General features: G+C 39.4%; 1 protein-coding gene across 1 annotated transcript in view; it reads left to right on the top strand.

Moving 5' to 3' along the window:
- spire2 (spire-type actin nucleation factor 2) overlaps nt 1–15,644 on the top strand; it is a 38,058-nt gene that overhangs the window by 12,958 nt on the left and 9,456 nt on the right. The window contains exons 5-10 of the mRNA XM_016238607.1: nt 7,216–7,296; nt 7,418–7,582; nt 7,828–7,914; nt 9,320–9,440; nt 9,569–9,735; nt 10,420–10,642. Coding sequence (XP_016094093.1) covers nt 7,216–7,296; nt 7,418–7,582; nt 7,828–7,914; nt 9,320–9,440; nt 9,569–9,735; nt 10,420–10,642 — 844 coding nt within the window. The remainder of the gene's footprint in view (nt 1–7,215; nt 7,297–7,417; nt 7,583–7,827; nt 7,915–9,319; nt 9,441–9,568; nt 9,736–10,419; nt 10,643–15,644) is intronic.

Below are 15,644 nucleotides of genomic sequence, written 5' to 3'. Positions count from 1 at the left end.
TACGTCCTCGTCTACCTCTGGACCAGGACACGCTGATCGGATAACATTCTGATCAGAAGTGCGTTTACACTTGTCTTTTCAATGTGTATGTGGACAACATCCGGATACAGGTCGCATGTTAACGCCAAGTGTAAACGCAGCCTTATGCCGAGTTCACACTACACGATTTTAGCCCGATTTTTCACTCGCCAACAGGTTTTGCAAAATCGGCGACAAATGCCCGAAATCGGAGGCAAATCGGTGCTCGTTCATGCGAGTGACAATCACGCAGTGTGAATTATCAAAGACGCGATCTGAGGGAATCGCAGACGCTCGTGAAATATTTGGCATGCTAAATATCTGGAGCTGTCGGCGATTCACAATCACGCTGTGTGAAATGAGTTCTGACTGAAAAACACATCGGCGATGACCTACAGCCAATGAGAGACCAAGATACAGGGCCGGGGAAGAGTTATATGAAAACACACACACACACAACAGAGGAGGACAGAAAGGTAAGTGAAATATAAACAGTTTTTTATTGAACGGCTGACACAGGAAAGGAACGAAAATGAAGCAATGGTAAGTATGGCAGTCAAATGGAGCTTGCTATGACTTGGCTGAACAGTAACTGAATGTCTCTCTTGCAGATACAGGAATGAACACACGGAGGGCAGGTAGCAGATGACTGAAGACAGGATCCTGGACCGCAAGTATACAGGTGAGTAGCAGGTAAGGTCTCTGTTAGTGTAGGAACGACGAGACCAGGCCAGTTCTTCCACCCTAACGTGGTTGTCTTGCAATTCTACACAAGATTCTCTTCCACTCTTCTTTTGCTGTTCTTTTTCCAACTGATTATGGTGGCCACAGAGAATCCGCTCAAATTAGGTTGAACTCTTTGTCCTGCCTCTGTCATTCCATGCACAAGAACATGGTCTGTCACAGTACCTCTGATTTCATCTGAAACGACTGTTCTTGGTCTTGCTCTTCCTCATCCTCCTCCACCTCATATACTCACTCTCCCATACCTCTCAGATTGATGGATGCACCCATGCCATCTGTGCACTTTGAACTGGCTTATATTTGGTTCATTCACATATTTAGAAACAAGTGTGAACGGTTTTTAATTATTGTGTGTAAATGATGACAACCGTGTTGCAGTTGTACTTTTGCTTTCTTGTGTTTAGGGTTTTGCTTCACAAGTTTATCACAGTGCAAATTGCGATTTACTGAGTGAGAATGTTTTTAGAGTTTTGCAGAAAAAGAGTGCATGAGCTCTGCAAACAGTGTCTAAACTGCCTGAACTTGTTTAAGGTTTTGCAGAAAGAGTGATTTATTTGACAAATTGGTTTAGTCTACAGAGAATTTGGTTCAGAGAATGGGGTTTAGTGTCTTAGCAAATGTGAAAAACTGTAAGTTAATGCACAGTAGAGGACAACAAAGGTGAGTAGTATTATCTCAGTGTAGGAAGTCTTAGTCACAAACCACATTGGTGAAAGCAGTCTTATGCAAAGACTAGCATAACAGAATATAACCAGGGCGGGAGGGCATCCTGGAACTGTGTCAGTTGGCAGGCATGTGAATAGGAATCTACAGGCAGGTGAGGGAATCTCCAGGACAGCAACGGTAACCCAGGAAACCATGGCGGAGCAGGTAGCTCAGGAGACCATGTCGGAGTAGATGGGAAGGAAGACTCCTTCAGAAAAACAGGCAGAGTTGAGAACCACCACGGCAGATCCGGTGGAGCAGGAAGCCCGGGGAGGGCTGTCAAGATCGAGGACCACCAGGGTGGAGCTGGCAGGGCATGAGGTCCCCATGGTGGAACTGAGGATCTCAGGCAGACTATTTGGAATGCCGGCTGACAGCCAACAGGAGAGCTGGCTGACTTAAGGCCGATGGGAGGGTCGGCTGAGAGATGATGAGGGAACATGGAGTGGCCTCCATGGCTACATAATGTCAAACAGGAACTTCGGGAATGACCTTCTTAGTCGTATCTGGACAGACCGAAGACTTGGAAATGACCTCCATGGTCATCTCAGGATGGACAAAAGAGTGATAAACGACCTCCACTTCAATAGGAGTAGGAGAGCAGTGTGCGGCCCAAACACACATTACGGCCATTGCCATAACAGGGAGATTAAACAGTGGTAGAGGGGTCTCAGTGCATAGCTGAGATAACTCTCCATGGAATCATCGATCCATGGTACTCTATAGGAAAGATTGAGAAATTCCTCAACAATCTTCAATTGGATGGCCTTCTTGGAACATGGAGAGGAGCAAATTCACAGGATTAGAAGATAGGATGTCCATGGTTGTTTTTGGAATAGGTCTGGTCTTCGGTCAGCAAACAGGAGGATCAACACAGGTAAATGTCATTAACTCAAACATACTTTATTGGTAGAACCAGAAGACAAGTGATGAAGCAGGTGAGGGATTGTTCAGAATGCAATAGTCCAACATAAACTTGATAATAACAGTCTTAACTTTCCTTACATTGCAGGTGAGGAGGGGATCAGCGTCGGATCACAGAAGATGGAAGCAGATGATGACTGAGAAAGATTTGTAGCAGGTAAGTAGCATAGGTAGGTAGGTAGCTAGTTAAGTTGATGCACAGTACTGGACAACAAAGGTAAGTAGTATTATCTCAATGAAGGAAGTCTTAGGCTGCGTTTACACTTGGCATTAACATGCGATCACCGTGATCTGATCAAGCAGATCGGATCAACAGTCAATCACACGTTTACACGTTTACACTTGGCAACATCAGCTGACTTCTCGATCTGGATAACCTATCGGATCTGTCTTTCCCGCGCAATAAGTCTGCGGGTCTGCGGTGCAAAGTCGACCTGAAGTGGTGGGTTTTCTTTTGAAAACTATTTTCAGTCGCGGGACATCTTACAAATTAAAATAAATGTACGAGTCTCACTAGCGCTCTGTTCTTCCGACAGATCGGGAGAGAGAGGGCGGCGTTTTGTGTGATGCCGACCTGCGAATGCAGACACGATGGCTGGATTGCGTTTACATTACACTAAGATCCGATCACAATACGTCCTCGTCTACCTCTGGACCAGGACACGCTGATCGGATAACATTCTGATCAGAAGTGCGTTTACACTTGTCTTTTCAATGTGTATGTGGACAACATCCGGATACAGGTCGCATGTTAACGCCAAGTGTAAACGCAGCCTTATGCCGAGTTCACACTACACGATTTTAGCCCGATTTTTCACTCGCCAACAGGTTTTGCAAAATCGGCGACAAATGCCCGAAATCAGAGGCAAATCGGTGCTCGTTCATGCGAGTGACAATCACGCAGTGTGAATTATCAAAGACGCGATCTGAGGGAATCGCAGGCGCTCGTGAAATATTTGGCATGCTAAATATCTGGAGCTGTCGGCGATTCACAATCACGCTGTGTGAAATGAGTTCTGACTGAAAAACACATCGGCGATGACCTACAGCCAATGAGAGACCAAGATACAGGGCCGGGGAAGAGTTATATGAAACGTAGTTTGCGGACCAGTGTTGCCAATCCGCCGGTTGTTTTTTATGTCAGCAGGTTGAAGCGACCCCAATAACTGATATTTAGGCCCTGGAATGTGAATTGTACCAGGAGAACCCCACCAAAAAAATATATTTTTTAGCAATTTTTACTGGGGGACCCCCTCGAAAGCAAGTGGGCTATTTTCAGGCTAGTTCTGAGTAGTAATTGGGCGGGTTTTGTAGCGAAAACCTGGCAACCCTGCACCAGACAGAGCTGTCGGCGATTCTTCCTATTGTAAAGTCATGCAGTGTGTAACCTCCTGTCGTCGTTCCATCGTGCAGTGTGAACACAGCAACAACTGAATGCTACCCCAGATAGTCGTTCAGTGTGAAACCAACAGTGATGCGTCGTCTTTGAAAATCGTGCAGTGTGAACTCGGCATTAGTCACAATCCACATTGGTGAAAGCAGTTCTATGCAAAGACGAGACCAGACGATGTGTGTGTTTGGTGCTGGCTTCTAAAAACCAACTGATCCGGCTAATGGTAGACAGGTGTGGTGATTGTGGAATGTGAGCAGGTGTGAGCCAGGAGGGGCTCTGGGAAACGTAGTGCACAGAAGTGACAGGCATGATTACTGGTGAGGTGACAGGCAAGTGACTGGTGATCCTGGTGATCCTGGCAGAGAACAGGAGAACATGATTTATGCAGACCAAAATGTGCAGTGAATTGTTGGCTAGTCTGAGCATGTAAACATCAAAATTCGAGAGCCATTTAGAAACCAATGATTTTATATAAATTTCAGTGTTTGATTTTAAGAATATATATATATATATATATTTTATTTGTTACAATAAATCAGTGTTCCTCAAATGTGGTAAACAGAGGGCTTGCCAATAGTGAGAAAGGTTTTTAGAGGCAAAATAATTTATTCGATTTTAATGAAATATTATGAACTGGAATAACGTGCATCGAAGAGTAATCATAATACAACTAGGAACATATATCAAGAAAGTAAAATGTGTCATTTTTCTATTTCATGTCGACTTTTGCCTGCATCTCATTAGCACAACTCTGGAAAAGTATACTATAAACATATATATTTTATTCTAAACATTGATGTATTTAAATGTATTCAAATGTCCATGTTTTATTTAAATTACAATTTGAATATGTATTTATACATTTACATCGGCAGCATATGATGTGAGTAGGAAAAGTTGCGTACTTGTATCCACACAAGCTTTGGACAAGAGTAAAACTGTGGCATTTGAACAGGTAATGTTCTGTTTGAAACCAAAAGGAGCAGTTCAAGAGCTTCTAAATAAATCAGAGATGTTTTAACACGGGTAAATTAAATATCTTTGATTGTGTTAGGTGGCCTCTTGATGTCTAATGTAGTAATACCAGCCAGAAAAGATCCACAGAAAGGGAGTATGGATGGTGTAATTTGTGCCCAGACAGCATGGATCTTTTTGTTTATGTTGCATGACTATACTAAGATTAAGGATAGCATTTATGGGTTAGTAAAACCTTTAGAATAAAAGGTTACACTTTATTTTAAGGTGTCCTTGTTACGGTGTAATTATACATATAAGTACTGAGTAATATTAATTAACTACATGTACTTACTACATGGTTAGGGTTAGGATTTGGGTTTGGCTTAGGGTTACTTGCATGTAATTATGCATAATTAATTGTTATTATAATAGTAAGTACATGTAACATGTGTAACAAGGACACCTTAAAATAAAGTGTTAGCGAATAAAACCTTCAGAATCAACAGCAGGGCAGGATTTGCTCTTAGCCTAGTGATGTGTCGTTTGCGAACAAGTATTTCATAATACAAGACAAACTAATGTGATGATTTTTGCCGCACTGCTTGTTAGCCACGCACACTTCATGTACTGACTTATGTCAAAGGGACTTTTCTTATGTTGCTTTGATGTGTATGTGATGATTCTCGCTTGCGATTGGTTGCACACACAAACACATCAACAGATTAAACACACGTGCACAATGTGACAGGGTTAATAGATATAACGATACTGGATGCTTCTGTTTTGCACACTGTAATTTAGTTTTTATCTGTTATATGGCACACTATGTTACATTTTGCGTTTGGTTTCTCTATGATAGTTTGTGTTTTGGATGGTTCACTACCCTGACAGCACATACCCTGATACATCACATCTATTTAATGGCAGCATTTACATCTGAAAGATGTATTTTTTAGAGTGTTTGCACATCTGCAATATGCCAAATTTCATTTCAGATGTTAAATCGATGTTTAGAAAATGTCTTGATTTAGAATGTATGTAAATCTGCTTTTTCTAAGATGTTTATCAGATGTTTCTACACAGCAGATGTTTCCCAGATCAAGCGCTCTTTAGCAGATATCTTAGAGACGTACCTGTGCAATCTGGGTAATAACGTTCTGTAATAGTGTTTTATATTTTTACATAAATTAGGTTTTTGGTTTTTATACCAAAAAAGAATGTAAAAGTATGGTATTTCAGAAAGGTTTATGGAGCCAGAAATATGACAAAATGATTTGAATTTGAATTGTAAATCTGAATTATAGTGTAGTTGAACAAAACTGAATATTACATGGCATTTTATAGTTTTGAATTTTTCTTTTTTAATTATTAAGTTTAATTACTTTGAATAATTTAATTATATTTGTGCAAACATACCAGACATAGGTCAAAACATTGACAAATTTGGCTGAATTATAAAAGCCAGAAGTGGTACTAAATAAAGAGCTGTTTGGGAGCCGAAAGAGCCGGTTCTTTTTGCTGAGCTGAGCCAAATGATCCGGATCCCTAAAAAGAGCCGGAATTCCCATCACTACACTCTAAAAAAAAAGGTGCTATATAGCACTAAAAGCGGTTCTTTGGCTTTTAATCATAGGGGAACCACTTTTAGTGCTATTTAGTACCTATTTTTACAGGTGCTATATAGTACCTTTGTCAAATGGTGTCATGTAGAACCTTTTTCTCAACAATGGTGCACCAATCATAACTCATCCATGGCTCCCAGCTTGCATTGCGACATGAATAAATTATGCAGCTGCATTGCCTTAGTATTTTCTTTTATTCTTACTATTTGCTTTGATTTTTGTTTACTGCCCTGTTTTCTGATGTTCAAAAGTCATATCAAAATTATCAGAATATTTTGTCACCATTGCTGAGATTCACATGCTAATTCATCATGTCTATGAGTGACAGAATTGAAACCTCTTTATAACCCATAATTCTAAAAGTGGTTTATACAATCTTCTCACATTGTCACGTAGTATCGTAGAACTGCAATAATATAAAACTCATAAAAGAACTACAGATTATGATAAAATGCAACCAGAGACTCAGATGCATGAAATTTAAAATTATAGTCAAGGGTCAATAGGAAACTAAAGCAAACACTATTCACCAAAACGGTAAGTTGAAAAAAAAAAAATCTAAAAACATCTAAACCTTAATCCTCAATAAAGTCTGTTTTAGATACTCCAGAAATAAAGTCTAACTGGTAAGAACCATACAGGGGCTTAACAGGTTCTTTATACGGTAGTGGTGCTATATAGCACCTTAACCAATGCAAAGAACCGCTGAAGAACCTTTTTTTTTAGAGTGTATCTTAGCCAGTTAGGGGAAAAAGTCCCACTTTTATGTTGCGTAAAACACCATATTACTGTACATAGTTTGTGTGAGAATTTAAGATTCTGATCTGATAAGTTTCTGATATTTTCCTGTAGATGCTGAAGAAGATCAGGACGGAGGAACCGCAGGAGGACAATTCCACCACTGAGCTTGACGCTCTTCAACACACTGACTGGGTAAAAGACGTGCTTATTAGAGCTGTAGTTGACATAGTAGTTTCAATTACTCATATTTGTCTTTGTGATGTCCAGCTGTATAAGCGGATGTAATGATGGAGATGTGTGTTTGGTGCCTCAGGCTCGTCTGTGGGTGCAGCTGATGAAGGAGTTGAGGCAGGGCGTGAAGCTCAAGAAGGTGGAGGAGCAGCCCTTTAACCCTCTGCCCACAGAGTTCAGCCTCACGCCCTTTGAGATGCTCATGCAAGACATTCGCTCACGCAAATATAAACTACGCAAAGTTGTGGTGAGTGCACTTTAACTACACTCCTGCTGAAGACACTGAAATGGCACCGAGGTTGCTGTAGTAAGTACATTTTGAGTGGTTTATCCCCCACTTAATCTCATCTTAACCCGGTAATCGACTATATGTGTGAGATTATGGCTTTGGAAAGACTTTTCAGCTGATGCAGCATGATAGTGATTAGCCATTGTCTTTATATATGATAATAACCATAATATCATGCCTCTGTGCCTCTTTTGCTTCTGCAGGTAGATGGAAATATTCCCACGTGTGTGAAACGAAACGCTCATGAGCTGATCTTGGACTTTATCAGATCAAGACCCCCTCTTAAACCAGTTAGTTGCTCACAATATCTTAAAACTAATCTGCAGTAACACCATGTCCTAACCAGACATAGCCCTATACACAATATGAATACAATCACTTTCATATAAATTTACCAGTCACAACCACAACAAGCAGCAGGATAGTTTGTTTGTTGCTGGGTTTCTATATTTGCAGCGTTGCACTAACACTGCCCATTGTGAAATCTCATACATCGTTCCACTTCACACAGCACTTTTCACAATTCTATTCCATGCACTAAACCAACCAACTTTGAGATCATAACATTATAAACTGTGAATTGAATAAAAAAAAGTATATTGAAAATTTATAGTGAAATCTTGAGTACTTGAGGCAGTGAACAGTTTATATTACCATAAAGCATTGTGAATGAATGTGATTAAATAAAAAAAAGTCCCCTTAAGGCAAGTCATTTCACTCAGTGGCCATCTTTGAAACGCCTCTCGGGCATGCAAGTGCAGCACCTATCTCTTTGAATGGGGAAACATCAAATTCTCCAAAACTGTTCACTAAGCTTACAATTCAATTTCATATTTGAAATCACCAATGAAATCTGACAACAACTGTCAAAGTAACGTTAAAAAAGCATGCACAGTCCTAAGTGCACGTCTCCAGAACGCTGACTATTTCTATAGCAACCAGGACTTCTAACGGCAGCTGCAGTGACGCAATGACTTTACAGAATAGCGATTGGCTCTTTTATCCAGAAGGCGGGGCTTCCTTCAATAGAGTGGCCATATTGAGCATTGCATTTTTCCCCATTCAAAACTATAAGAGAGACACATCTTGGGTATTCTATAGTCTTTGGTACAGTATGACTATGCTATTGACAAAATGTCATTATGACAAGTGTCCACACATATACAAATATGTAAAAGTAGTGAAGAGATAGTATAAGGACACGGATTCGATTATGTTAATCACTATTCTCCATAGGAATGGGTAATCACTGCTGAGTTCTTGAGCTGTGAATTCCGTTTTCATGGTAACAGTGACTTATCTGATTGGTTGATTACATTCAAACTGCTTCATAACGATGTTCGTCATTATCGGTAATTCTAGGAATCTTTAAATGTTAATTTGGTCCCATTTTATATACCATTTTATAAGTGTCTTTAACTACTATTTATATATTTAGTAAGTATTTAATTACAGATGTGATTAAATGCATGTATCTAAAATGTAAGTACAATGTAACAACATGTATGTACAAGTACACTGCATCAAATGCTATTTTTTTTACCTACTATGTATCACTAGCTGCTGCATTGCTTTAGTAAAATGATCCTAGATTCTCAAAAGAAGAGAAAGAAAGAGAGGTAAACCATCAGTGAATACAGTTTCTCCCAAAATGTGTATACTGTTTTGGTTTTAAGACTGTCCTGACGTCTGCAGGTGTCCGAACGCAGCCTGCCTCCTCCTCCCCAGCGGCAGCAGTCGCTTCATGATCGAGTCCTGGCTGAGATCAGACAAGATCACAAACTCAAACCTGTCGAGCCGTCCAGTTCAAAGAGATGTAGGTTAACCACATGCTGCAGCGAAACACCATGTTAAAAACAGTATCGGTCCTCCATAACTTCTGTAGCTCTCTAGTTTTCTCGTTGTGTGTTAAATTACTCACAGCTATGTTTTGTCTCTCTTCAGCATTTGGCTCATTACCCTGTCTGGCACACACCTGCCAATGTGACATCAAATCAACTTCCTGCATTGACCTGTCAATCACAGGAGCAGGGTCCCGCCCACCGTCTCGCATACGTGTTCTTCTAAAAGCTCCAACACTGGCAGAAATGGACGAGATGAATATATTTGAGGTGAGAGATTTCAGTGCAGTCAGAAGTACTTCTGTGATCTTACTACTGCAGCAATGGTCTTGAAGATGATTTCCCAAACTGCTAAAAATAACATTGTTTTGTGTATTTGGTGTATTGAAATGTGTTTAATGCGGTTTAAGGTTAAAAAAACACATTATTTTCCACATACTGTACATTCCGGTGGGCTTGCGGCAACCACATGTGACGACTCCGGGCTGGACTTCGCTTCGTCCACGGCCTCTTTTGGAAGACCAAACAAAGTAGTTTCGCTTTTACAACAAAACACACAGCGCCTTCACGACATGGCGGCGGCAACAACAATACTACAGTGAGAATAAAAGTTACGCCTTCTTTCTTTGCGTGAACATTTGGGAGGCGTTATGCAAACCTTCCCACATCGTGATGTAGACATGTGGGGGCGTGTTAGAAAGAGACGTTTTAGGTAGGCGTGGTTGACTCTTAACTTTTATAAAGAATATCTCTTTGGATTTGAGACTTTAGTCTTTGCAACTTTACAGATCTTCTTTATGCACCAAGAGCTTGTAACACTCCAAAGAGAAAGGAAAATTTGAAATCGCATCATATGACCCCTTTAACAAATAAAAGAGTTTTACAAGCTGGCTCGGTAGATCTCCCTGACTTAATTTTTCAGTTGTATTTATTGCCTCTATTTTGTTGGTGAAGGATGAGGACTCTCCAGATGGCACAGATATCAGGCGGGTGGAGAGCTCTCCTACACCTCTGAAGAGAGATCGCTCCTTCTCTGAACACGACCTGGATGAGCTCAGAGGGGAAGTGATGTCATCCCTCTCAGAATCACCTCAGCACACAGGTGTCGGTCCCCTGAGAGGAGAGAGACCTCGATCACACACCCTGACAGGCGTTGGACCACCCCACATCTATCAAGGTCAGACCTGGACAAACACCTGTAAGACATAATGGACCTAAACATTGCTCAGCAAAAAAAGGAAAAAAGTAAGATGTGCTTTAAGAAGAGTTAACTGTGGTTAAATTACATTCAAGCTACTATTTTGACTAATATAGTTTGTACAATACAAATAATTAGCAAAAAAAATAAAAAAGGCTAAAACATTGTTATATATCAAATTATATTTTTCTGGCAAAAAAACAGCTTGAACACATACATTTACACTACTGTAAATACAACTAATAACACTTAAAACAATGAATGGAAAACTCAGTAATAAAAACAGGATGTATTTCACTAAATATTTATTTCAAGTAAATGACATGCTGGGATTTTTGCAAATGCTGTTGTGTGATGAAAGGAAAGCAATTCTGTTTTTGAATCAGTTAATTGAAATTAACGATTTAAACGAACCGATTTGCTGAAATGAACTGGTAACTGCAAACAAAGCTGGGCAGATTATTTACAAATGGTAGTCCATTACTGATTATAGATTACATGATTAAAACTTGAAGTTAGTAAAGTAATCTAGGTTATTCATTTTAGGTAATGTATTCTGACTACTTTTTAGATTACTTTTAGATTACTTTTTATCTAACTTGTTCTAAACTTACTATTAAACAAACCATACTGATATAAAAAAGCAAACAGAAAGAAAATACATTCCATTTTTTTATAGCAACGTCATAAAGTGCATTAAACATTACATTACAGCAGGGTTTACCAAACTGGGCTTAATGTAAGAACTGCAGTGGGTTTGTGAGTTGGTAAAAAATGCATATCAATGTGACCATTAAGCAACATCAAACTGTAAACATGCGAATGTGTTGTTAAATTATTGAAATATTAACTTTCTCAGAGATATTTCAAGTAAATATTTCATGTCAAAGGGGTTTGGCTGACAAAAAAAAATGTTTGTGATTCCCTGCATTACATGAATAAACATGAATAAACATGAAAACAACAATGACCAAAGTCTTCCAGGTTTGAAAAACTTTTGTTCAGACTTCCAGAATCAACAGTTACAGGAGGTCACTGGATATGATGAATTCAATTCAATTCAAGTTTATTTGTACAGCGCTTTTCACGATACAAATCGTTGCAAAGCAACTTTACAGCAAATTAAGTTTCTACAATATTTAGTGGTAGCTTATCAGTGGTGACTGTCAGTTAATGTACATATGGCAGAAATGTACGGAAAATCAATTAAAGACGTAATCAGACAGACGATGAACACTATTAACAGCAATTATTATATGGTGCAATCAAATTTATAGCAAAATGTGGTAGTTCTGTAAGTTGTTTCAGGGTTGGCATCATCTGAGGTCCTCTGAGGGGTTGGCATCATCTCTTCTCAGGTGTTCTGGATCCAGACTGAAGCTTGTGTAAATCCTAGCTACCACAGGATGTCAATCCCAGCAGAAACAGAGAAACAAATAGAGACATAATTAGCATAGCTGCTGTTCCAACCAAGCTAAATTGATTTGTATAACCCAAACTAAAGAATAATAATTTGCCTTTGATCAGATATAACTGCAGTACAAGATTATGAGATGCATTATTTGACCAAGTATGGTGACCCATACTCAGAATTTGTGCTCTGCATTTAACCCATCCAAGTGCACATACACACACATACACACACACAGTAGTGAACACACACCCAGAGCAGTGGGCAGCCAATGCTGCGGTGCCCGGGGAGCAGTTGTGGTTCGGTTCTTGCTCAAGGGTCTCACCTCAGTCTGGTATTGAGAGTGGAAGAGAGTAGAGGTCAGCGCTGCCGCAAGGTTATATTCCGCACCCACCCGCTCCCGCTATATATTCACTGTTTGTTCACCCGCTGTCCGCTTAGAATAAAAATCAAATCAAATGTAGGTTGTACAAAAATAGCCTATTAGCTATTTTTATTCCTCTTGTCAAAATACTAAATTCGTTTGACATTTTTCTGTTAACACAGTAGGAAAAGTGTTGCAGAGAAAAATAAATAAATACGACATCTGTCATTTAAAATTATAGGCTAAGCAAAATATAAACAAAACCGAGTTGAACGCCCTTCAAGGACAGCGCATCCACACTTTGCTCCATCCTTATTCTGCTCTGTCACTCATCGACAACCTGCCTGTTCTGTCTGAGGGCTGTATAGTCACCACAGGTACAGCCTGCTCTGAGCATCGTTATGCACAGACCCCCGCAAATAAAACGCGTGACGCAGAAAGCAAGTCAATAAGAATAAAGCGCAGATATGCTGTTCTGAATGGACGTCGGGAATGGGATACTGTTAGATCACCCGCTCCCGTTCAAATTACACCAGAGTTACCGACCGCTACCGCGTTTTATTCGGGAAATTAATCCCGTGGCGCAAAAAATCTGGTCGGGTCCCACGGGAATGCAGACCTCTAGAAGAGAGCGCTAGTTATTCACTCCCCACCCTCGACAATCCCTGCCGGACCTGAGACTCGAACCCGCAACTTTGACTTACAAGTCTGACTCTCGAACGATTAGGCCACGACTGCTCACTTATCACCAGTGTTTAGTAACTTTTATAATTATTTGTTTCAAACATGGTCTAATTGCTTGAGGTGCTTTTTTCACCCAAATTCCGAAGCACGGTTTGCAAATGTATTTACATGACATTTACATGGCTATTCTATATTGTGAATATATTCAGAGCTAAATGCAATGACACACAGTATAGAAAGGAACATTTAAAAGAGAAAAAAGAAGAATTGGGGAGATTCAATAAATTAAGAATGATTTACTACCATTGTGTGAATAATGTGTAATCCACTGTAAAAAAAATTGCAAGGAATTTACAGGATTAAAGAATGTTATTTTACAGTACATTACTGTAGGCAGAAATGTACTGTGAAATCGATGCATGCTGGGTCATTTTCTAACAAATGACTGTGAATGAACAGCAGAATGATGCTAACATCACAGTAATTTATAATTTAATGCTCTTGTTTTTCTGTGAATTCACATTATAAAGTTGTCTTTAAAGTCCCCATGAAATCAAAATGAAAGTTTTTTGGGTGTTAGTATCAATATGTTAGTCTTAAGGTTATCTATAAGGCAGTGTGCTCCAAAACAGTGACACAATTCGCATTTAGAAGATATAAGCATTCAAAGCTTGCAGTTCGTCACTTCCGCCAAAATGACTCAACTCTTTTTTTGACGTCAAATCGTACTTCAGCTTCTCATCAAACTTTCTGTCCAATCAAATGCTCTCTAGAATCCGAAGCGCCCGCCCCCTACACTATAAAATAGACGCTGAAGCCGTGGCTGAAATCGGTCACTTGTCCAGTGTAGTATTTCTTGTTCAGTGAATGGCACGTAGTGCACTATATAGGGGACAGGGAACGATTCAAACAGTGTAAATATGCTTTCCATATTTGTCACGCTAACCTCTGCACACACACTCTGCTGCGGTCCAGAGACACGATAGCACGGAGCGGATCACATGCGCGAGTCGGCGCAGACCACAAAATGTATCGGAACTATTTGAATTCTACACAGAATGCTATATTTTACAGCAATATGGATGAGATTGTGGCTGGCATACCCTGTCAAATGCGGCTTTACAGAGCTCAACGGCTCTGAGCGGCTCTAACCCAAACTGTGATATAAACGAACGCTATTGGCTATTTTAAAAAGGTCTTCCTGTTTCAGTTAAAATGACGTCAACACATCGAGTTACACTGCGTGTTTCGAAGCATTTCAGGGGACCTTTAACTGCCACTGTGAGAAATTTAGTTGTTTACTACTGTAATTGTTTTGAAGTCACCATAATGGTGATTGGTGATCCCATTTATTTGGGCTCTTTGACCTTGCATATTCATAGTCAAATCAGATTTACAGTAGTCGTGTCAGAAGTGTGACAAATGAAAACATTTGTTAAAATGGTGACGAGCTAGAATATGAAATAAGCTAATTACTGTATCTGACTTTAAGATAGTCAAACTATTCTTAGCACTAACATGAAGTTTTTATTTTAGCATTAATTAAGCGTGAAGATTAATCAATAACTTATTTCATATTCATAACTTTTTGTGGATGGATCTTTCACAATAGTGAAGCAACTACTGAGACACGTCTTTGAAAGATGTGACATCAATACTCAACATACAAAACACAACAATGGTAACACTCAACAAATAAAAACACTTATAACATAAACCAACATTACAAAATAAACAAAACAATACAAACTGCTAAAAGTGAACCAAAAACAAGTACAATAGCACAAATAAAACCAACAAGAATTAAAAAACTCTACAGCACAATCTATTCATGCTGCATTGCATGCTGAGTGCCTTCAGAGTACGTATGCACTGTAGAAAACACAGTATGACACTGTTGACAGTATGACAACTGAGTGCAGTTAGATACAAGAGAAGTCCCACTGTGAAAATACTGTGAAAGTACTGCAATTATTAACCTGGAATATACTTTAATTTCACACTAAAATTTTTAACAGTGTCATGTAATTCATAAAAAGTAACTGAACTCTGATTAAGAGCATTATAAAATGTAATGTACTCTAATTACGAGTACTTGATTTTTAGAGTCTGATTACGTAATCCAGATTACATGTAATCAGTTACTACCCCACACTGGCTGCAAAGCTACATTATGTTAACATTTAAGGTATTGTTACAGTTACGTAACATTGCTACTAGCCACTCCTGAGGCCCAGCACATTCCCTGTGCTCGTGTTTTGTGTCATTACATTACAAATTGTGTCAAACTCCAATTCAAAATGCAATGCAATTATGGTTTGCATTTTCAGTTTTGATACAAGGGGTGACAATGACATTAGCATCTTCTTTTCAGTTTTCGCTTTCAGGTCAGTTACTGTCATGGCAGAGCAACAGTTTGAATAGAAATATGACTTATAAAGACTATAGTTTAATTTGTGTCTGTGCTTGCATACTTGCATAAAGTGTTCCCCCCCCCTCCCCCTTCATTCTCGCCCCCTCTT

The sequence above is a fragment of the Sinocyclocheilus grahami genome, unplaced genomic scaffold, assembly GCF_001515645.1.
Source record: "Sinocyclocheilus grahami isolate Dianchi unplaced genomic scaffold, SAMN03320097.WGS_v1.1 scaffold543.1, whole genome shotgun sequence".
NCBI classification, from domain to species: Eukaryota; Metazoa; Chordata; class Actinopteri; order Cypriniformes; family Cyprinidae; genus Sinocyclocheilus; species Sinocyclocheilus grahami.
The sequence above is the reverse complement of the archived record's forward strand: the minus strand, read 5'-3'. Positions and strand labels throughout refer to the sequence as shown.